This window comes from Myotis daubentonii, chromosome 6 (assembly GCF_963259705.1).
Source record: "Myotis daubentonii chromosome 6, mMyoDau2.1, whole genome shotgun sequence".
Classification (NCBI taxonomy): domain Eukaryota; kingdom Metazoa; phylum Chordata; class Mammalia; order Chiroptera; family Vespertilionidae; genus Myotis; species Myotis daubentonii.
Window position 1 is genome coordinate 75,013,893 of NC_081845.1, and position 23,714 is coordinate 75,037,606.

Genomic DNA, 23,714 nt, shown 5'->3' on the forward strand with positions numbered 1-23,714 from the left:
GCCAAACCCACTGACCTAAAGCATTAATGGTCACCATTGAGCATAATCACCAGTTTTCCAGTCCTCTCAGTGATATTTTTATTTAGTGGAATGTATATGGAATTTTTATTCATGAAATGTGAAATGCCGTGTAGTGAGTTTTATTTGGTATTTCTTCCCTAAGGACTATGGGTAAGATAGTATATTATCTTTACTTTCAGGATTTAAAAAAGTAAGGCAAGCTTGATGAAAATATTTAGTATGTCAGGTTAGGTATTCTCATGGTAGGAATGAAATTCTTGTAATACCACGACCATTTTCTAGTATATAGAATCCTGTGCTGAGAAAACTATTTTTTTGTTGTTGTTGTTACTTTGTGTTGTTTTTTTTGAGGATGGAACTAAATATGTCCTGGCTAGACTCAGGAAGTATTCTCAACTATTTAATGAGTATATTCTAGGAAAATCTTTCAAAATAAAGTTATATAATTGCTGTTAAATTCAACATTTAACTAGACTCCCCCCCACCCCCCAGGGGAATAGAACCTGGCGTACTAAATGAGTAGATGACATAATGTACTTTGAGTTTCTGAAGCATTAAAAAAGAGAGGATAAAATGTCATGGGACCCTAGTGATTAGGGAAAAGTAGCTGCCCTTTCACCAGTGTGGACCCATGTGGATTCTTGGAGTATTGTGGGTCCAAGCAGCAGTAGGTGTGCGGAGTTGCTGTAAAACCTTTGAGTGACTCGGCTTGCTGAGCAGAGGTTCTCCATAACTTCTCACGGTCATTTTTTGAAGAAGATGTGGAGTAGTTGTATACTCTTCAAGTATCTGAGATACAACGACTCTCCCATCGTACTCTGGATTCTCTAAATTTTGAGAATACAATCTAAGATTTCATCAGATTTTTATTTTTCATTCTTGATAGTACTACAGATGTCCCCCATTCATCAGCTTTTTAAAATTAGCCACTTCACATTATTGGCTCCTTACTTAGCTGGAGGTTAATTAAATCTGCTGGCTTTTTCCTAAAAGATATTTGTGGCATTTGTTGATTTCGTTGATTTGGCTGGGGAGGCAAGTGGTTGTTTCCAATGTCACACAGTTTGTTATTTTTACATGAGTTACTATAAAGTTTAATTTCCCTCATCTTGTACTTGAGCAATAATTTAGTTAAAAATAGACTCGGGATGTTAAAATTATACCCATTAATTCAATCTTTTCAACGAAACATTTTAAGCTCTTTTCATGCAGTATATTAATTAGCTCAAGTTTTGGAAACCTTTTCTGCAAAGGGCCAGACAGTACTTTAGTCTTTGGGGACCACATAGTCTTTGTTGCAACGACTCAACTCTTCTATTTTATTGCAAAAACACCCATGGGCAAACACAAACCATGTGGGATATGCCTATGTTCCCCTAAAACTTCATTTACAAAAACATGCTTTGGTGCTCGCTTCGGCCGCACATATACTAAAATTGGAACGATACAGAGAAGATTAGCATGGCCCGTGCCCAAGGATGACACGCAAATTGGTGAAGCATTCCATATTAAAAAATAAAACAAAACAAAACAAAAAATCACACACAAAAAAGAACATGCTTTGGACTAGGTTTAACCCACGGGTCATAGTTTACTGACCTCTCTATTAGCTTATTTCTGCCAGTTTTGTCAAGTGTATGTATGTGGACTATGCCTTCAGTATCATTGGCTGGAGTGGGACAAAAAGCTATCTTAGAAGGGCAGGGGTGAGGTTGATACTCTGTGGTAGATCTTTATAACACTTCTAATTTAGATTATAATACCTCTTTTTAAAATAGCTGTTTAACCATTAGAAGTCTATTTCACCACACTGCATTCCAGTTTTCAAAGACATTACTTGACTGATATTAGGACATATTAACATAATCAAGCCATGTAACTTTTGGCAAGGCTTCTGACATCCTTGATTTCCAGCTTAATCACTTGTAACATTAGAAATGTTAAGGAGCTATTGTTCTATGGCTCAACACTGCTGTTATGTGCTACATGCTTTAATTAAATCCACATATCAGGTTCACATGTTTCTCAACATGAGCACTTTTCAAAAGCTGAAAATGAAGCTGGTTCCCCTATGAGTGAATCCAACTTGGCTATGGATGATCATCACGTGCCCCTTTCAGGTGTCACACACACCTGTTTAATCAGGGCTTTTGCCAGATACTGACTGGGTTGTGATTTCAGGTATTATTGTGTATTTGCAAATCAGAACAACCTTTGACAATCTCTCCTTATTAGCCAGCAGGCCTTTTCTCTCTTTTATATCCAATCATCTTGTCCTGTCTTACATTCTTTGCTGTCAATTCAGTCCTGCTCACCAAGTTTCTGTTAGAAAGGACTGTGCTGGGAATCTTGAAAAAGAGCACAAACTAAACATTTTCTGATGTATATTGCTTCAAAAAAGCCACTGTACATTGGAAGCTACATTTCTTTCCTTCAGATGCATCCTGAAGGTGAGCCATAGTGAGAAAGTAAAACAGCAAAGGTAAAGATCTTCAGCCCAGAGGATGCTGTGAAAATATGTGGCTTCAGTCTGTGCGGTGTGGAGACCTAGCTAATAAGCTCCGGTCCCTAAATATTTTAATCTCTCCCCTTATACTTGGACCTGCTGGTATAAAAACACATACTTTTAGAGAGCTTTTATAAATGTGACAACTCACTTCCTTGCATAAAAGAGTTTTTCTTCATATGTAGGCTCAATGTATAGAGTCCATGTTTCAAACAATTAGAAAGTTGAAAATGTAAAAATTATTTTATTTTGTTCATTCTCACTCTGGTGGGTAGTGATATTCCTCAATTGATTTTTAGAAGGAGTGGGAGAGAGGAGGAGAGAAAGAGAGAGAGGGAGGGAGGGAGGGAGGGAGGGAGAGAGAGAGAGAGAGAGAGAGAGAGAGAGAGAGAGAGAGAGAGAGAGAGAGATGTGTGAGAGAGACACATCAATTTGTTGCCTCCCACATGAGCCCCTACCAGGGCCAGGCATCGAGCCTGCAACCAAGGTACATGCGCTTGACCAGAATTGAATCCAGGACCCTTCAGTGTGCAGGCTGATGCTCTATCCACTGAGCAAAACTGGCTAGGGCTAAAAATTATTTTAAATATATTTCTGTAAATGTCTATATCAGATAAATTAAGACTCATTTTTTTAATTCAAATGGTTTTGATGCATTGACAGGGAAATAAAGGTGAACCTGGACTTCAAGGGATTCCTGGGGTTTCTGGGCTCAAGGTAACTGTGATTTGATGCACTTGGAAATATTTTCAAAGAATTATAAGTTTCCCTCTTTGATGAAATTAACATTTGTATCTCTTAAGAAAAGTTATCTGAAATTAGGATTTCCTTTGTCACAAAATTAAGGTACATGAAAGGAAATGACCAATGTGGGCCAATTTACTTCTGTCTTTTGGACACTTTCTCATAGTTTGGATAATAAATGCATGAAATATGCTTTGACTTGTTTTTTTCTGGAAATGGTAAAAGTCATGTGCTAATGTGAACATTCTCTCTGGTCTAGAGAATATCACTCTCCCACATGGGTGGAAACAAGAGTGGGTGGCTCCCATAAGTAGTGCTGTTTGCTGATTGATGGGACTTTATTTTCAGAGTGGGGACCCATGGCTGCCGTTACCAGTTTCCCTCAAACCGTGCTTATGTTTATTTCATGAGATTTTCAATCCCCTTCAGCTTTTAAAAATCTAGCATAATACTGAGCAGCTCAGGAGCAGGCACAATGAGCAAAGAGAACAAAACTTAGTTTCTACAGAAGAGGGTAGTCTTTAGGTTTTAGGATAGACTTTTGGACTGATGGTTAAACACAAAACAAAACACAAAAAACCATGAAGCGTTCAGGATCGTGTCCCATCTCTTACAGTTTTAACCCGAAAATTGTTGATACATCTTCACCCTATGCTTTCTGAGAACCTCCTTATTTAGAACTTTTAAGGTACTGGGTCCAGTTTCATGGAGTGAGGCCTCAGGGACCAGAGTAGAAGCGGCAGCAGCAGCAGCACAGACACACCAGCAGGTTCTGGGATTCTGCCTCCGGGTCATGCTGGCAGGCAGGGTCCTCACTGTACTGCCTCAGGGCTGGAGCAGGTGCAACGGAGCTTCGTGGATGAAGAGGATCGGATCAGCACAGTCATCTACAGTGACACTCGGGCCCGGGCAGGGCCAACAGAGCCAGGCTCCCGCAGGACTGACAGCAGAGGCAGCAGCTGCTGCCACCACCTGGGCCTCCCCCACTGGGGGTCGTGTCCCAACACCAGTCCCCGAGCCTCTCGCTTGGAGGGATCCTGCTGTGTGTTCCCTCTCCAGGCTCCCCAGCACTCCAAACCTCTAAACACGTGCAATAAAGTGATTCTCGGCACTCAAAAAAGAAAGAAATAAAATAACCCCTATGACATGAAGAATAGACAATTTGAGTTAAGATAACTCAGGGATATTCTTTATTCTGAAACAGCTCAAGAATTTACTTCTAAGAAAATAATATTCCATATGTATAAAGAAAAACTACAAATGTGCACACAATTTAACTACAAAGATGTTCGTTTACCTCAATATTGTTTATAAAAATAAAATTTTGAAAACCAATGTTTAACACTATGGGAATTTTAGTCAATAAAATATAGCAAATCAATAGAGTTGAATACTATTCTGTGATTTAAAAATCATGTTTTAAAAAACATAATGTCATATAAAGAAGTGCACAATATATGTGTGTTGAAGTAAAAGATGAAAATTATGCATACATAGCATGTATTACTAACTAAGTTATGTATATGTGTTTGTGAAAGGTAGAAAATAGACAACAAAATAAAAATAGTAATGAGATTTTCAATACTTTTTATTACTTCTATTTACTTACCATTTTTGAAACAATAAAGTAAATATTTTTAAAGTAGCAGTATGAGAAAAAGCAGTTTCAAGGAGGAAGAAAAAGTGGTTAGTAAATGGAAAAAAGATACCTATGTTTATTATTTTCACTACTTTATTATTTACTTTATTAATGTTATGAAATATAATAAAAGCACCAAATATTCATAAAATGTTATGGTATGCTATCAGAAATTCTTAACTATAGAAAAATATATAAAAGGTTTTATTGGGAGTCCAGTAAACTTGTTATTCTTTATTATCCCTATAGTAATAACTCTAAATGTCAACCAATTTTTTTTTACCAGCAATTTAAAATTTGAGGTATATGTAGAAATAAAAACAGCGGTATTTTTCATAAGCACTAGGTCTGTGATCTTTCTGTAATTCCTGTGTTACTTAGGGAGAGCCAGGAGCAGTAGGCCCCCCGGGAGAACCAGGATACCTGGGTTTACCTGGAATCCAAGGCAAAAAGGTAAGCATTGTTTAGGAGATATAGTTCACTTTTCATGAGCTGCTAACATGTAAGTTTTCCTTTGGTTAAAATTGGATAGTAGGACTGATTATACCTTAAGTGATATGCTGACCTATATACTATGTTTAAGCTCATGCTAAACGCTGTGGTATCTTTCATGTCCCTATGTGGGTATTATCTTCTAGATGAGGACTTGGGAAGAGGCTTTCAGATCAGAAAATCTGAACATACAATTAAATACTATTCTGTGAATTTAGACTGTTTTGCAGTCAATCCAGGTGAGTGAAGAATGTCTCAGGAAAAGTACTCGTCAGGCACGCTTACCAATATATGAATCGTTGTTACTGAAACCGGGGCAAGAGTCTGAAAGGATAAAAATTACAATCAGATGTTTGATCATGAAGTTCCTATCTATTAACAATTCTATTACAGAGAAATCATTAAATTCCTTTAAGGAGTTTAAAATACAAGTCGTATATGCTCATATAAAATTCTCTCTCTCCTTCTCTTTCAAGGAACCCTAAGCTGTATCATTTGAAGGTTTTAAGCAACAAGTGACTGCCCGTTTGTCAAAACAGTCTATGCCACTATAAATATATGCATTTCCGCTTAAAAGTAGATATACTGGCTTTTAGTATTCTGGAAAGGATACAAGCTCTTAGGTCTTCATCTTCATATCTTTTGCTATTTCGGTTTTTCTGCCATTTTGTTTTTCTGTCCCTCATGTATTATCTACTTGGCCCCTAAATTATTATGCCCAGTATGATCCTTGACCTTTCGGTACTGATGAGCAGTAGGCAGCACTTGCTGACATAGGAATGACCTTCATAGCAGCAATTAAGTATTCCATCCTTAGTGAATATTAAGTAAACCTACTGTGCATACATAGATTTAGAGCATTTCCTTGTTCAGAAATTTGCCATATAAAAGAAAATCTGTATTCTGTTTGCTGTAAACACAAAAGCTGTATTTTTTTTTTTTTTTGCTGATAACCTGGTGTGGTAAAAAGAAATTTGGAAACTGTCCAAGTTCAACTTTAGGAGAGTGGTCTCCTTTCCTGATCTGTGGGTTCATTATCAATACGAACAAGGACCTTGAACTAGTTGGTCTCTAATGTCTCTTCTGAGAAATTCTAGGAGGCTTATTATTATGGAATATAATCCCCCCAAACTTCATTCTGAAGCATATTTTTTTAAAATATAATTTTAACATTATGTTTTATTTCATTGTTTCCTCTAACATTGTGGCTACTATGAACTTAATGGAAGATTTTTCAGTTTGATTTCTTAAAATAACATTTGCCAAAATAAGTCCTCTTTTCCTTGTTTGTTTAACTTCAGATTATGATCAATATAGAAAAGTTTTCCTCTTCTGGTAAAATAGAAATAGTAGTAAATTTTCTTTTGACTGTAAAAGCACAAGAAAATATTCATTTAGATCATTTTGACAGAATGTGGTTTTATTCTCTTCCCAAATGTTGTGTTGGGGTCAGCTTCTGTATATAAGGCATTTGTGGAATTTGTATGAGATCACATATTTTTCTTTGAGACATAATATGCTACTATGATACATCTAAAACTGCCTTTTTGCAGGGGGACAAAGGAAATCAAGGTGAAAAAGGCATTCAGGTATAGTTGGCTTTTTTTTTTTCCTGTTTGGCTATAAAATAAGGTCTTTATTCTTTTAATGCCTTGGTTGCTTTTCCAGTTCCTTTGTCTTTTACCATCAATATCTAATTGTTAAATTCCAGCTTTCTCCTTTCATTACGAAACTGTTCAGACCATGTCAAATCTAACGTTAGGATCCCTAAACACCAATCAGAAAGAATGTATGCCCCTCTATGTTCATAGCAGCGCTATTTACAATGGCTAAGATTTGGAAACAGCCCAAGTACCCATCAGCAGATGAGTGTACATAAAATTTGTGGTACATTTACACAATGGAATACTACACGGTTATAAAAAAAGAAGGAATTCCTGCCCTTTGAGACAGTATAGATAAACCTGGAGATTATTATGCTAAGCCAAATAAGCCAGTCAGAGAAAGATAAGTATCACATGATCTCACTCATATGTGGAATCTAATGAACAAAATAAACTGATGAAAAAAATGGGACCAGAGGCATGGATACATGGAACAGACTGACAGATCCAAGATGGGTGAGGGCTGGGGGATCTGGAAGATTAATCAAAGAACATATATACATAGCCCATGGTCACAGGCAATAATGTGGTGAAGGATTGGGCAGGGGGTGGGGGGTGCTGGGTGGAGGTGGGGAAAGGGGGGAAAAATGGAGGGCATCTGTAATAGTGTCAACAATAAAATAAAATAAAAAAAGATTTTTTACCACTTTATTGTTGTAAAAAACTTAAAACCAAGTGATTCAACAAAATAAAGATATACACTGAGTGGCCAGATTATTATTATGACCACCCCATAAGTACTTCGTTGGGCCTTTTGACTTCCATACTGCGGCGATTCTTCTTGGCATTGACTCCACGAGATGTTGAAAGGTGATGCGAGGAATCTGACACCATGCCTGATGAATAGCACTGTCCAGTTCTGTGAGATTTGATGGTTGTGGAACCAGCTGCCTGATGGCTCTTTTAACTTTGTCCCACAAATGCTCAATTGGATTGAGATCTGGTGATTGTGGGGGCCACCTAAGCAAGCCAAAGTCTCCCTCATGTTCTTGAAACCACTCCTGCACATTACAAGCACCATGGCATGGCGCATTGTCTTGTTGGAAGAAGCCATCTCCATTGGGATACGCCATCAACATGGTAGGATGAACTTGATCAGCAACGATACTTAGGTATGTTGTGTTATTCAGATGTTTATAATGGTCTGGCCCTCTAGCAACTTCAGCGCAAAATTATAGCTAATTTGCTTACAAACGTCAGGTGGTCATAACAATCTGGCCACTCAGTGTATATTTTATTACACACTTTAATATATATTTACTTGTTTATAGTGAATATATTTTAAAATGATTTGAAATGGCTTATGGCACAAGGAAATTTGATAAGAAATTATTAATATCTAATGTAATACTAATCAATAGAAGGAAACATACTAATCAACAGAAGGAAAATTAAACAGAAAATTATGTTGGTCCAAGGAATCGAGGGTGGTTAAGAAGGTGTCTTCCTTTTGGGTGTCTTAGCAACAAAAACAAAGAGGAGAACCATGCTACTGCTATGGAAGACAAGGACAGTTTCACCTCAATTTAAGTAGCGACTCGAAGGTTTTTTTTCACTAACTGAACACTGACCCATAAATAGGATGCCACTAGCAGGATCAATGGTATGCTTATCTGGAATAAATTATATCTGTTGGTCTTTCAACCTGTTAAGTTTTAGAAACGGAAGACCTTTCCAACCACTAATTATATATTTAATGTCCAGACAGTACTTTTACAATGTTTTTAAGATTATAAAACTCAATTATCATGGCTTAGTTTTATGTAGAATAAGCTTAATGTGAAAATAAAAATTCTTTGCAAAATTTCACAGAATTTTGAGAGTTCTAGAATTTTTGGAGGCATAAAAGAAAATTTCAAATAGATAATAATAGAGTCAAAATCTGCTAAGGTAGCAGTCTAACAGTTGTTTTGTTTTCAGAAAAAGCAGGGTTTATGTGTTTTGTTTTTGTTTTTTACTGAAGTTACTCAAATATTATTGTATTATTGTGGTTCATCTAAGTTAATTTTGAAATTAGGAGTGAGGTAAATTTTAAGTAACTGTGAGCTCTAGACCCATATATTCCAATTTTCTTCTTGGTACTGCCTTTGGAATACCAAGGTCTCACGTACCTCAACATGTTTAAATCAGGACTTGTCATCTTTCCACATAAACTATCTCCTACCCATAGAGTCTATGTCATAGTAACTGGTACCACAACACAGTTACCCAAGAAATAAAGTCTTAGAAGTCATCTTAAAACTCAGTCTCTTTCTTCACATCCAATTTTATATCTAAATGTCTCTTGAACTTGGCTGTTCTCTGTTCCCTACTGCACCCCACCCCTCCCTGCCCCGCCCATCCTAATCATTTCTTATCAGTGGTCCTGGATTACTGTAATATTTTCTAACTGGTCTATTTGAGTCCAGTCTACTTCCTTCCTACTCACCCCCCCCCCCCCCCTTACCAGTATGCAATAACTGAATTACCTATCTGCTTAGGAATCCATCAGTGGTGCCCCACACAGTTCAAGATAAGCTCTGTCTCATAAAAGTCCTCCTGGTTTGACTGAATCTTCTTTTCAGTCTTATCTCTTGCCACTCTGCCCACTGTTATCCATTCCTGCCCCTGCTTTAGCCAAAAGAAATTACTTGCCTTTGTTCTGTAGTTCACTCCCTCAAACACCCTCTTATCTTTTCTCATTGACTACCTCTTAGTCATCCCAAAAGGTTGCAGTCAAAGTTGAGTCATCTTCCTTACTCTCTCTGTCAGATGTCCCTTTCTCTGTTTCAATAGTATCCAGCCAGATGTTTAATTGTACATTGTATACTTATCAGACAGTATTTTCGGTATTCTGTTTTTTAAAATTTTCACCCTTGACTTAATTGATTATCTTTACCCCGACTCAGTAAGCAGTTTGAAGGCAGCAATGCTATCTTTGTTTTCATGTCTCTAAGGTCCCACAAATGGGTGCTTGTCAATGAATATTGGGAATTCACCTATGTAAGAAAATGAACAAATCACTATGTAAGAGTGATTTAGAATTTTAGTCACTAGATTTTTAATTGATTATATTATCAAGGCATATATTTTCCTAGAAACTGTCAATTATCTTGTTCCACAGAGGAATGAAGTAGTGCTTCCGGGTCTAGTACAATGTCTTATAAATGGTGGATATCCAAAAATATTTATTGAGTGGACAAATGTGTTTATGTCTTTATCAATTTTTCTCCCTTCTTCTGTGTCCTGATTTAATTATATTCATTCAAAATATAGTTACAGTATGTTTTTTATTTTAAAAAATTCCTTTAAAGAGGCCTTCTTGTCCTCAAATGTGTATAATCAACACTGAACATAATTGTATCATTGAAATTAATAAAATGTCCACAGCCATTGGATTTTTAAAAATTACTTTCATGCTGTTTGTGTGGACTTGGAAAAACATTCTCAGCCACCTACAATTACTTACCTTTTCTCCCAAAATTTATTCCTTGTCTCTATCCATTTTAAATATATTAGGTTAATTTTTCTCTCACTTTTTTTTGTTGAGAGACTCCCCTACATCTAACATCATTTACATAGTTGCATTACTGCTTTTGTGACATTTATTCTAGACTATAAAGTAATACATGGTTTGTTTTTATATGTGATTGCATCATAAGTGTGCAAACTAATTAATAACATTTGTTAAATTTTAAAGGGCCAAAGGGGAGAAAATGGAAGACCAGGGATTCCAGGGCAACAGGTATATTTTTTTCTTTCATGGAAAATGAAATAAGGAATAATATAACTGGGCAGTGCTGACTGAGGGTTACTTTCATTAAAAATAGGGAGGAAGGGTCAATGTAAGATGAATTCTAATCATACAAAGGTGAAAATGCTAGGTGGTGGTGGTATACTGGTTTGCTTTAATTGTTTTATGTTTACTTTCTTATCTTGCTTCTATTGGTGGCTCTGAAACCTTTTCAATGCTTTTTTTATGGCCATTTACATGACTGAAGGTAGACAATGCCACCCATTTTAGGAGCATTTATTGGCCAAAGGCAGCCGTACAACAATAGCATCTCCATGCCTACTGTTTAATCTTGATTTTCTTCTTGCAATATGAATGGTTGAGGCCTTATGTAATGGAGGAATGTACTTGTTTTCCTCTAGTTTGTTCAGAAATATAAATTACTACACCGGAGACTTATTAAAATCTTATTTTGAGGGACCGTGTTATGAAACAGATGCATAATAAGATTGTTTTGCTTCTTCCCTGACTAAATTCTCCTCGTTAATTAGTGTTTTAATGAGATTGCCACCTGGCACATAAGTTCAGTTGGAGCCAAACTGAACCAAAAAGAGCACAAAAGTGATTAATACTTACATAGTATGTTTCCTGCTGCATCACCTATACCAGTGGTCGGCAAACCGCAGTTTGCGAACCACGTGAGCCTCTTTGGCCCCTTGAGTGTAGCTCTTCCACAAAATACCATGTGCGGGCACACACGTACAGTGCGATTGAAACTTCATGGCCCATGCGCAGAAGTCGGTTTTCGGAAAGGAGATAGAAGAAACAAGTATACAAGACAGTGTGGATGGGAGAGTTGGAAGGGGTCGACCTCAGCGAATGTACCGCAATCAGATTGAGGATGTTTTTAGCAAAGGCCAGCTTAGGAGTACCCTAATTAAGTTAATAACAGTGTACCTACCTATATAGTTTAAGTTTAAAAAATTTGGCTCTCAAAAGAAATTTCAATTGTTGTACTATTGATATTTGGCTCTGTTGACTAATGAGTTTGCCGACCACTGGCCTATACTTAAGATCAGTTCCAACTTGGTCCACATTTAAAGGGCAAGCTGTATATAGGGGCCCTCCCATAGGGTGGTCACTTTTGTGTGTGGGAAGGAGAAAGATTCACTACTTACACCAGTTCCGGAGACACGTGGATAAAACTATTTAGTGCTGTCTCTAAGGACAGGGGTCTCTGTGTCCCTCACTTGGAGAAATCTGAAAGTTCTCGGGAAGTGTGTTTAAAAGCATATGGCCCCAAGGTTGTCTGCAATATGGGCTGGAAGGTGAGTGCAAGATATTAAGAAGAGATGATAATTTAGAAGCTAACAATAAGCATCAATGTATCTAAGAGGAGAAATAGATTGAGTTTCCCATGGTACCACAATGTTAATGAAAAATGTCTCTTAATTTTTGTGATCCTCCACTTGATTCAAATTCACTTGATAACATTCCCCTTCCCTGGCCACATAGACCAACCCTCTAAGTTTCCCTAAGTTAATCACACCTATTAAAACAGGAATTTTGGGGGGTGAAAAAGACAGATTTTAGGAAATTTGAGAAATTTTGGAAATTAAAGAGACCATGGAGGAAGCACAGGGCTGCAGAGCAACAGAAGGGATATTACCATAGAACAGGGACGCTGAAAAGCGGCAACAGGTACATTTCCATAGAATGAGGGAGCTGGAAACAGCAAAAGGTCTATATCTACAAAATACAGTGGGGTCTTGACTTAGGAGTTTAATTTGTTCTGTGACGGAACTCGTAACTCAAATTACTCGTATGTCAAATCTTAAAGTGAACGAGTGAGACATGTGATGCTGGGCTGATGTTGTGGCGTTCACTGTGACGTTCACTGCCCCAACTAGCGGTGGGGTATCTGAAGCTGGCTCGTAACCCGAATTTTAGCTCGCAACTCAAAGCAAAAAATCGGCCGAGAGACGGCTTGAAAAACTCATTAGTTGGGACACTCGTAAGTCAAGGCCCCACTGTAAAGGGAAGGAAGCCCTTCATGCAGAAGGAGAAGAAAGCCCAAAGGGAATAGAAAAACAATAAGGAAGGAGGGGGGAGAACCTCACATATCCCATGTAAGGTTCAACCTTTGAGCTCAGGAGTTACTATAGTAACCAGGCTAAGGGAATAGTGACCAATCAGAGGGGATATCAAGGCACCAAGATCTGCAGCCCTTATAAGCCATAGGGAAAAGGAACTCAGTGGGACCCTTTCCCCTCCCCATGTGGGAGTCTGTTCTGTGGAACTCTTCCCCCTCCCTCTGTGGGAGTCTGTATTTGTTCTTTAATAAATTCCCACCTTTGCTATACCATCTTCTGTCCGTGGATTCATTCTTTGACTCCAGTTGACAAAGAATCCAGGTTCCAGTTCAAAAATTCCCTTTCACTCTCTATAAACAGTCTTCCCAAAGGAGAAGGGGTCTTCTTCATTCAACCTCCCTAGCCCAGGCCTTTCACCAGAAATTGTTACCCACAATAACTCTTTAAACAGAAGGATACTTCCTTTGGAGTTTGAGCTCACACATAGCTAGCTCACTGGTTTGTTTTTCTCTCACTTCTCAAGGAAAATAGCAACTCTGCTCCCTCAGGTAGGATTTGGATTCCCTAGGTAGCTTCTGCCCTTCATTGAAAGCTGCATTTCCCACCCCCAGGAACTGAGCTTATGTGGAGGACCCTCAAGGCAAGAACACTTGTTGCTTTTCAGCAGCTGGATACTCTGCCCAAACTCTTTTTAAAAGTCTGAGTTACCTGCCTTCCCACTAAGTGCTGTGCATGTGTAATTGCTTGGCCTTCCTGTTATGAATGAAATTCAAGTGAATGTTTCTCTCATAAAATCATCTTAGTGGATTCTCAGATGACAGCTGTTTTCGGTTTCAGCTCTAATTCAGTTTTAGTCCTGAGAACTTACTATTTTATCTTTCCTCTTACACTGAACCCACTATGTCTAGTAGGGAATACTGCTGCATTTCTTCAGGATCCTCATTATTTAATGAATGGCCTTGCAGAGAGAGTTTACTCACTAAGATTTTTATATTTTTAAGTTACACTTTAATTTGAGAATCTACCTTTCTCTGTGCCATACACTGATTTTACCTAATTTTTATTTCCTTTTGTCTAATTTGAATATCCATTTTTAGGTAACTGAGAAATGAATAAAAATAAATCCTCAAACTCAAAATTCATTGTGCGGAATGTTCTACACTACATTTTATATTTAATTGAAGAACATCAATTTTTAATTTTAAAGTTGAATAGTGAAATCTGTGAAAATAATGTGTCTATGAAAACCATACCCTTGTTTTGAACTGATATTGGTGATTTTAGAGCCTTGAGTATATGGTGAATTTCAAAAATGGGAAATTTTAATGACTTCCCTGAAAGTTCTTATTATCTATATTATAACATTGGAATGAATATGTGAAAAAGATGAGTGGAAAATAATTTGATATATCCATTTCATGTATTCATATCCAGTGATTTACTAGCAGTGAGTGGCTTAGGCATAGAACAAATAGGCATTTTCTTCCCTATTAATCACTTTTACTGGTATCTTTGCTTTACTTTATCTTTTGATCAGTAGTATGCAATAAAGTATAACTTTAACAGCATCTACAGGAAAATTTAATACTCTAAATTGCAAAGTAAAAGAATAAATATACCTTATATTTCCTTATTTGAATTTGAATTTTCATTAAAATAGTAATATATTTTAAGTTCAGCATAAAATTTATTGTTATTTTAAATTTAAGTAGAATTCAGATAAAAATCTCATTCTAAACTTATATTTGGCCTGCAGCATATAAAATATTCATATCTAACAATGAAACAGTTATGTAAATGGACATTTTTATATATTCAGTTAGCATATTGCCTTGACATTAGTCTCCTTTAAAAAGGCAAGGGAGATCTCTTATCTGTGTAAATCTGACACTAATTGTATCAATATTTTTCAAATTACAAATTAAATTTGATTTGTGTGGTAAATGGTGCATGCCACATTGCTGGTACAGTAGTTTACACATTTATTACATTTTTTCCCCTGTTAATTTTCAAAGGGAATTCAAGGTCATCATGGTGCAAAAGGAGAGGTATGTTTCTTCACCTATTATGCTCCCTCTTCAGTTCTTATTGCTTGGATTTTCACTACTATATAAATCTAGTAATTGGTATCGCAAACAGAAAATGTCTTTTATGTTCTTCAGTGGTTCCTAAATAGTGCCTTGCAGGATCTGTAGATTCATTCAGTTAGGTATGAAATGTTATGTATTTGTCAATATTATCGGTTCTTCTTTTAGACTGGGTGCTAAATTTTTGCTGCATATTTTTCAATGAATAATATTTTGTGTTTTCATATTTGTCTGTCCCGCTAGAATTTAAACTCCTTGAAAATAGGACTGTGTCACATTCGTTGTATCTCTGACACTATGTATTGCCTACATAATATACTGAAGAAATAGTAGATGGGGGGAATGGATGGATAAATGGCTGTTGAATGTGATATAAAATTTCCCTCCTGATCATTAACAGTGTCTTCCTATATAACATATATATGTTTTATATTTATATCCATAATTTTGCTTTTAGAAAGGTGAAAAGGGAGAACCTGGTGTCAGAGGTGCCACTGGACCAAAAGGAGAATCTGGGATGGATGGCCTGATGGGGCCTGTGGGTCCCCAGGGACAACCTGGAGAAACAGGTCCTCGGGGACCTCCAGGAGTGGATGGGAAGCCTGTATGTATCCTATTTTCTTTCATAGTTTTCATTGCTTTTTACTTGGTAAATACATGTTATAACCCCTAATAATTTGATGCAGGGGAGAGAATTTTCAGAACAGTTTATTCGACAAATTTGCACTGATGTATTACGAGGTAAGTCTCAAACAGAGTTTTTAATAACTGTTTTCAAATTACAAAAGTGAAAGCGATTCTTTGTAGAAATTATAAAAGATATAAGTAGGATAAAGAAGGATAAAGAACATTTATAAACCCTTTTCTGTTTTTATTCTAGATGAGTATTTTTATAATGAAGATAAAATACTATATATACCCTTTTGTAATATTTTAATAAAGCAATTTTTTATTATTTCACCATTAATAAAATTTCTGACATAATTATGACAATTTATAAAGATGGATGTGTATAATTTATCAAATTTTTCTTCAGGACACTTTCACTCTTTCCCCCCCAATTTTAAGCAAATTATACAATAAAATTGCACAGAGCAATGAGTAATCACATAAATTTCTAGAAGTGAAATTATTGGACAAGAGATATCTGTAAATTTTTTAAAAAATTATTAGAGATATTGTTAATTACCACTCATATTTAAGCATAAGGGGGTGGGGTTCTTTGTTTTTAAGCCCAGCTACCAGTCTTACTTCAGAGTGGAAGAATTCAAAATTGTGATCGTTGCCAGTCCCAACATGGTTCCCCTGGTGTCCCTGGGCCACCTGGTCCTATAGGCCCAGAAGGTCCCCGAGGATTTCCTGGTTTGCCAGGAAGAGATGGTGTTCCTGGACTAATGGGTGCTCCTGGACGCCCAGGTGCCAGAGGAGTAAAAGGTACTTATGTGCATAAGCAAGTGAACAAGAAAGGTACTTTTTTTTTGTATCCATACCCTAAATTCATGTAGTAGAAAATAATTCATCTTTGCTTTCATGATGACCAAAAAATTATGTTAATCCCTTAGTCTTTCAGTAATTTGTCAACTGAGTGGAAGAATGCTTATTCTATTTTCTTGAAGCAACATTTTCAAGAATAGGTAGATAGTTCAGAGTTAGGAAGCATGCAGAGTAACAAATTAGAAAATGTTGACAATGCACTTAGAAATTTTACTTGAATCTAATAAGGTCTTTAAGTAGAAAATCAAAGGTGCCACTTCTTTTATTTCGACTGTGGTAATTTCTGTTATCAAAGATTATTCAATTAATTTTTCTATTATAAGAAAAATTATGTTTTGTAACCAAACTTCCTAATAATCCACAGCTTCTCTTTGTTTTTGAATGTTTATGTGAAATGTCGGTTGCTAATTCTTCTAATTTAATATCATATGAACAATAGAGATGTTTCATTACAATAATAAGAGAACAAGTATGATTAACAGAAATGATCCCAAATCATTTTCCTTTTTAATATTTAACGCTTATTAAATATTGCTGGACCACTGATAGTTTCAGGAATTTTTGCTTCAAAAAATTCTGCTTCCGGTTAGTAATAATAAACAGGTAGCAAACTATTTTTAAAATATGCATTTTTTTCTTTCCATTTGTGCATCAAGAGCTTGGAAAGAAACAATCTAGGAGGCAGTGATTTTATAGGAAAAATTAGCTTATTCCAATCTTTGACACTGCAGGCCTCCCAGGAAGAAATGGGGCAAAGGGGAACCAAGGGTTTGGGTACCCTGGAGACCAAGGGCCTCCTGGTCCACCAGGTAAGAACTGGTATATGTTCATAAGTGTTGCTGCATACTTTGCTTTAAGAAAATCTTCACAAACCTATGTCAAATAATTTGAAATCAAAACACTTAAGTCACCCTCTGTGTTATTTAATATTGCCATGCCTCAGTTTCCTCATTTGTAAAATGGTGATGACATGTCATTCTGCATCATGACATTATTGGAAGATTAAATGAGTTAATGCATATAGTGCTTGCAGAACAGAACGTGACAATCATAGTTATGTTTTCAATAAATATGTATTATTATTGTTTTAGATGATGTTATTACCTCCTAAGGCTTTGGGTGGATCAAATAATTTAGTAAGTTTGGACAGCCCACAAGTTGAAATATTAGAATGTTAGTGCAGTGTCTTTATTAGTAGCATGATTGTTATATTAATATAGCTTGGCTTAGTTTTACAAAAATTACTGGTTACTTTTGTATGGTCCTTTTTAAAGTGGGAGGTATGTAGAATTAACAAAGTTTTACCTTCTTTTCACATTAGTGCAAATATGTACAATTTTCAAGGAATTTTTTTCAGTTTAAATATTGTACAAGATGAGCTATATCACCATGAAAAATCAAAATCCTCTGTTCATATGCTGCTAATGTCCCATCTTAGGTCCAGAGGGCCCTCCTGGAATAAGCAAAGAAGGTCCCCCAGGAGACCCCGGTCTCCCTGGCAAAGATGGAGATCATGGAAAACCTGGCGTCCAAGGGCAACCAGGTCCCCCTGGCATCTGCGATCCGTCACTGTGTTTTAGTGTCATAGTCGGAAGAGATCCATTTAGAAAAGGACCAAACTATTAAGGCCTAACGCCTCATTCAGCGCTAGGCATGGTGCTTTTCTTCTGTGGTCTTACGCATCTCAGGAAGACAACACAGTAATCCCTTGGAAAGAAACTGAAGTACCTCAGTGTTTTTATTATTATTTTTCCTTAAGGAAATATATATAAAAGGTCACATATACTGATCTTAAAGGATCCTCAGTAATTTGGAGCCTTTAGATTAGTAGCTTTAACCAAATCTCAAGGGTTTCTTGTAAGTCCATTTGTTTTCATCAAAGTTGAATATAAAAACCACCATTGCCTGTTAGCCAGTGCATGTCAGTCACTGTGAAATATTTCGCACGCAGCCTCCATGCAGCAGGGTATTTGAGTTCCATTTCATGTCTGTGTGAATTTCATGCTTCATATCTCATAACGCATGCTTCTTCATTAGAAAAAAACATGTTTCTGGTGATTGGAAATAAGATCAGGGCTGATATTCAGCTGGGACCGACTTTATTGCCATACCGGTCATTTACTCCAGTGTCTGTGCTGATTGGATGGGGCAATGGACTGCTGGTTGTGAATAAGATTAATGTGTTTCTTATTTCACTTGCAAATTATCAAATTTGATTAATGACTACGCTGAGAAAGTACACAGGGAATGGTGAAAGTTATGTAACATTACACAGGGAATGGTGAAAGTTTTGTAACATTAAAATATTTTTTTGTAAGTGCCATTGTACCTGGTCAATATATTCAAAGCGTGCAGAAGTTCAGAAATAGTAAAAAGACTTTCTTCTTCATACTTGCTGGGTAATTGGAATGTTTGTTGTATGCCTTCATGTTCCATTGCACTTATATGTGTACGTTCATATATGTTAACGTTCATTGTAGCAAAGGTAATGGGAATAAATGCTGTGGTTGAAAGGAAACTCCACAGTTCCTAGTATGTCTTGATGTTTTTAGTAGACTTTAAAATATTATGAGTAGTCTTTGGGTATTGTACTTAATGCTTTTGTAAGGAACATAATTTGAGATATTTTATCTTTATTATGCTTTAAGTTTTGTTGCATGCTTGTTATTCAAAGTACAATAAAGTTTTTACAGTCCTAATTGCAGTGTCTTTTTTTTTACTGTATTATAATTTACTTTTCATTTTCTTTTTATTGAATTTATTGGGGTGACACTGGTTAACAAAGTCATACAGGTTTCAGGTACACAATTCTGCAACACACCATCTGTACACTATATTATGTGTTCACCACTCCAAGTCAAGTCTCTGTCCAACAACATTTACCCCACTCCCATTCCCTCCCCTACTTCCTCCATCCCTTCCCCACTACTCACAATCACCAAACTGTTGTCTGTGTCCATGAGTTTTTCATTTTTTGCTCAATTCCTTCAACTCTCCCCACCCAATACTTACCCCCACTCTCCTCCTCCTCCCCCTGGTATTGACAGCCAGATGCAGGTATGGCTCCCAAAGATAAAACTTCTAACCCTATGGGCAGTAGCTCTTAACCCTTTCTGAGTTATGAACCCCTTTGGAATCTGCTAAGGACATCTCAGATAAATGAACACAGGGTTTCAGGAGACCAGTCAGTAGAAGAAGCTTGTAGGAACAAGAGTTGAATTCAACTTCCATTGGTGATAAACAGCCTGATTTTCATACCTCTAGAACAGCGGTTCTCAACCTGTGGGTTGCGACCCCTTTGGGGGTTGAACAACCCTTTCACAGGGGTCGCCTAAGACCATTGGAAAACACATATATAATTACATATTGTTTTTGTGATTAATCACTATGCTTTAATTATGTTCAATTTGTAACAATGAAACTGGGGGTCACCACAACATGAGGAACTGTATTAAAGGGTCGCAGCATTAGGAAGGTTGAGAACCACTGTTCTAGGACTCTGGGCCATTCAGAGCGGACTCGGCTGATTTTGTGCTCAGGGAGAGAGGGAAATCCTCTTTTTCTGTCTGTAGTGTTTCTTAAGTTCTCTGGAGGCAAGGGATCTGAGGAGTTGTGGTGTCTTTTTTAATACATAATTGAAAATAATTGTTAAGTATATTATCCATATTCAATAGTTATTCAATGGATATAATTGTATAAAGTTATATATGCTATTCTTAAATAACTGGATCACCTGAAATAAGAACTTAGGCATTCATTTGGTATGCTACTTACCTCAGTGGGCAGCACTTGCTTCCAGGCCAAGAAATGGCTGTTGGTCAGTGTTTAGCTTTACTGGCATGTCATTCTACCACTTTAGTGAGGACCTTGGAGGAAAATGAAGTCCATGACATTTAGTAGCTGAATTAACATAAGGCTCGCTTTGATGTTCTATTTCCAACAAAACCCCAGGTATCTGCCTAGGTCTAACCATCCTACTACCCTTGCTAATTATGGCATTTAATGCTAAAACCTGGAAAAGAGAAGAATACGTAGTTGCTACCATTTCTTAATTCATTCAACCAGCATTGATCACAGGGCCATTAGGTGCCAGTTCCTGTGTTAGGGATACAATAGCAATATTGTTCAGAGTCTGGCCTGAGAGAACTTATATCTAACTAGGGGCCCAGTGCACACATTTGTGCACCTTGAAAGGAACTGTGGGCTGCGAGGCTGCAGTGGGCACAGGGGTGGTTCTCGGCCCATCCTCTGCACCCCCGCCCAGCCCCTCCTGCTGAAGCCCCCGGTTCCCTGTCTGCTGGCAGCCCTGCTCCCGCTGCCATAGCTCCCACATGCTGATGGTGCCAGCCCTGCTCGCACCCACTGACAGCACTGAGCAATCGGGGCCGGCAGCAGGTGTGACCAGTGACTCTGGCACTGGCAGCGGGTGTGAGCGGGGCTGGCGCCAGCAGCAGGTGTGACCAGTGGCTCTGGCACTGGCAGCGGGTGCGAGCGGGGGCTGGCGCCGGCAGCAGGTGTGAGCACCAGGTGGGACCACAGTGCCCATGGGAGCAAAGAATTTTCAGTACCATAAGAGGCTCACCCCGATGACAGCAAGCAGCGCCCCGCCTTGGTCTGGTGCCCCCACTCACCTGCTCCACCATCCCACCTGCTGCCGACGCCTACCATGTTCCATTCACGTGCCCTGGTGGTCAGCGCATGTCATAGCAACCAGTTGTTTGGTTGTTCCGCCATTCGGTCTATTTGCATATTAGGGTTTTATATATATCGATGAGTCAGAAGTAAGGAAACAGGTGATTTCTGTACATTCATTCTAAGAAAGGAGAAAATACTGTAGAAATGTATAGGAAAATGCAATGGACTGAATCGTGCCACTCCCAAATTCAAATGTTGAATCCATAACCTCCATGTGACCATTTTGCAGATAGAGCTTTTAGGAGGAAATTAAGGTTATGAGGTCATAAGAGTAGGGTCCTAATCTGATAGGATTGGCAACCTTTATAAGAGGAAGAAGAGATTCTCTCTTGCTCTCTCTTCACACACACACCACAAACATGCCTGCACATAATGTTAGTTAGACCATCTGAGCACATAAGGCCAAGCTTGAGATGGAACTGGAAACCAATCCTTGATTCCCCAGTAGAGGGCAGCAAAATATATAAAAGTAATATGTTTTATTATATTTATTATATATCTATCTTATTACATTTATCATATGGACTATTGCTACATATATTTAGCCTGAACATTTGTTTTCAGTTTTCTAAGTATGGTTAGATTTATATTCTTAAGATTTATTCCAAAGAAGAAAAAAAAATACTGTTTTCATGAGTTGAAACCAGTTAATGAAGCCATTTATATTTTGACGTCTGGACTTTCTGCTTTAGCTTTATAGGGTGCAGTTTATCTAATTAATGTGTTCTGGCTAGGAGCTTTTATTAATTCTTTGAAGTGGTAAATTTATTGTCAAAACAGGTTTGAAGCTCACTCCTGGTATTCCTCAGTTACTAATGTGGTCCATTGGCTAGTATTGTATTGTATTGTATTGTATTATATTGTATTGTATTGTATTGTATTGTATTGTATTGTATTGTATTGTATTGTATTGTATTGTGTTGTATTGTATTGTATGTTTTTTAAAATATATTTTTATTGATTTCAGAGAGGAAGGAAGAGGGAGAGAGAGAGAGATAGAAACATTAATGATGAGAGAGAATCATTCATTGACTGCCTCCTGCAAGCCCCCACTGTGAATTGAGCTCACAATCCAGGCATGTGCCCTGACCAGGAATCAAACCATGACCTCCTGGTTTATAGGTCATTGCTCAACCACTGAGCCACACTGGCTGGGCGGCTGGTATTTTAGCTGTGTTGTACTAAAAGAAGTCAGAAAATTGTTCTTATTACCTAGAGATTACAATGAATAGTCCATCTACATATCCTATAATTCTGTAGGATTTTATACAGTACATTGTATAAAATGTCAACACAAGAAATTAGCAGCTCTGTGGCTAAAGCATTGAGAACCTAAACTGTGAGAGCTATGGGGCCTAATGAGGAGCATGAAGGGAAACTCAAATTAGGAGTCTGGCTGTAGTTTTAAGGGAAAAGACCAGAAATCAACCCATACTTTAGTTAAATTGAGCTGCAAAGCTTTCTCTGGAATGTTTTCACAAAATTTTATCTTAAAAGCTACATAGAAAAGTTTATTTTGTCACAAATAACATATTTGAAATAAGGAATATTCAGGAACATTAGTGTTTTTACTCACAAAGTAGGTTTTACAGAAGAATTTTGAGTAAATAGATAGATTTCAAAGCTCCATATTGATATCTTAAAAGAGAATGACAACTTGAAACAACTGACTGGATTATCATTCTGCATCGATGGAGAACTGAGAAAAGGGATTGCGTTTTTATTTTATGGCCATTTAAGATGATATTTGAAAAGTGTCTAGAGCTCTTACAGAGTGAAATTCAAAGTGAAATTTTGAAATAAATAATTTTGATTTTTTTTAAAAAAAGGTAAATGGCCCTGGATGGTTTAGGTCAGTGGTTTGAGCTCTGGCCCACAGGCTGAAGGGCTGCAGGTTTTATTCTTGTCAAAGGCATGTACCTGGGTTGCAGGTTTGATCCCCAGCCCTGGTAGGGGCAGATGCAGGAGGCAACCAATCTATGTGTCTCTCTTACATCGGTGTTTCTCTCTCACTCACACTCTCTCTAAAATTCAATGGAAAAAAATAATCCTCTGGTGAGGATTAACAACAACAACAACAAAAAAAGGTTAAAAAAAAAAAAGTAAAGAGAGGTCTGTGACATGAGTGACCTTGGATGAATCAGATAACTTCCCTGAATTTTTTTATTGTTTTTAATCTCTAAAAGAAAGGGTTTTAGGTGTAGGGAGCAGCTATAGGATTAAGCCTTGGACTGACCTGTGGCAGGGCCACAAACAAGTCCCAGCCTGGAGGGCAGAGTCTCCTAGCATAATTAAACCTGACCTTGTAGCCCTCCCTAATTCCTTCCTAAGTAGCTAATGGGCTGTGGGAGGTGCAGCAAGTGTCACCAAAACAAGAACCTTTGTATACATGTAAATCCACCCTTGTTTGTTTGTTTGTTTAATCCACCCTTGTTTTAATCAGACTGTGTAAAATAAATGTGCTGTATCGGCTCTGGGTCACTGTCTCTCAGAGTACAGTTGTCCCACCCGGCCCCAGCTTTTTCCTTCTATCTCTGTGTCTGTCTCATTTTCTCAAGTCCCTACTC

The 23,714-nt window shown here is 37.4% G+C and overlaps 1 protein-coding gene and 1 non-coding gene across 3 annotated transcripts in view; both read left to right on the plus strand.

Moving 5' to 3' along the window:
• Positions 1-19,151, plus strand: part of COL21A1 (collagen type XXI alpha 1 chain) — a 175,273-nt gene extending 156,122 nt beyond the window's left edge. For both annotated transcript variants that reach the window (XM_059701347.1, XM_059701346.1), the window contains 10 exons: positions 3,191-3,244; positions 5,292-5,363; positions 6,956-6,991; positions 10,746-10,790; positions 14,887-14,919; positions 15,416-15,562; positions 15,645-15,699; positions 16,192-16,392; positions 17,184-17,261; positions 17,891-19,151. In XM_059701347.1, the coding sequence (XP_059557330.1) occupies positions 3,191-3,244; positions 5,292-5,363; positions 6,956-6,991; positions 10,746-10,790; positions 14,887-14,919; positions 15,416-15,562; positions 15,645-15,699; positions 16,192-16,392; positions 17,184-17,261; positions 17,891-18,078 (909 nt within the window). In that variant the 3' untranslated portion in view covers positions 18,079-19,151. The remainder of the gene's footprint in view (positions 1-3,190; positions 3,245-5,291; positions 5,364-6,955; positions 6,992-10,745; positions 10,791-14,886; positions 14,920-15,415; positions 15,563-15,644; positions 15,700-16,191; positions 16,393-17,183; positions 17,262-17,890) is intronic.
• LOC132237742 (U6 spliceosomal RNA) lies at positions 1,428-1,534 on the plus strand. Its single transcript, XR_009453585.1, has one exon. It is a non-coding gene; the product is annotated as a U6 spliceosomal RNA (small nuclear RNA).
• Positions 19,152-23,714: the final 4,563 nt, after the last annotated feature.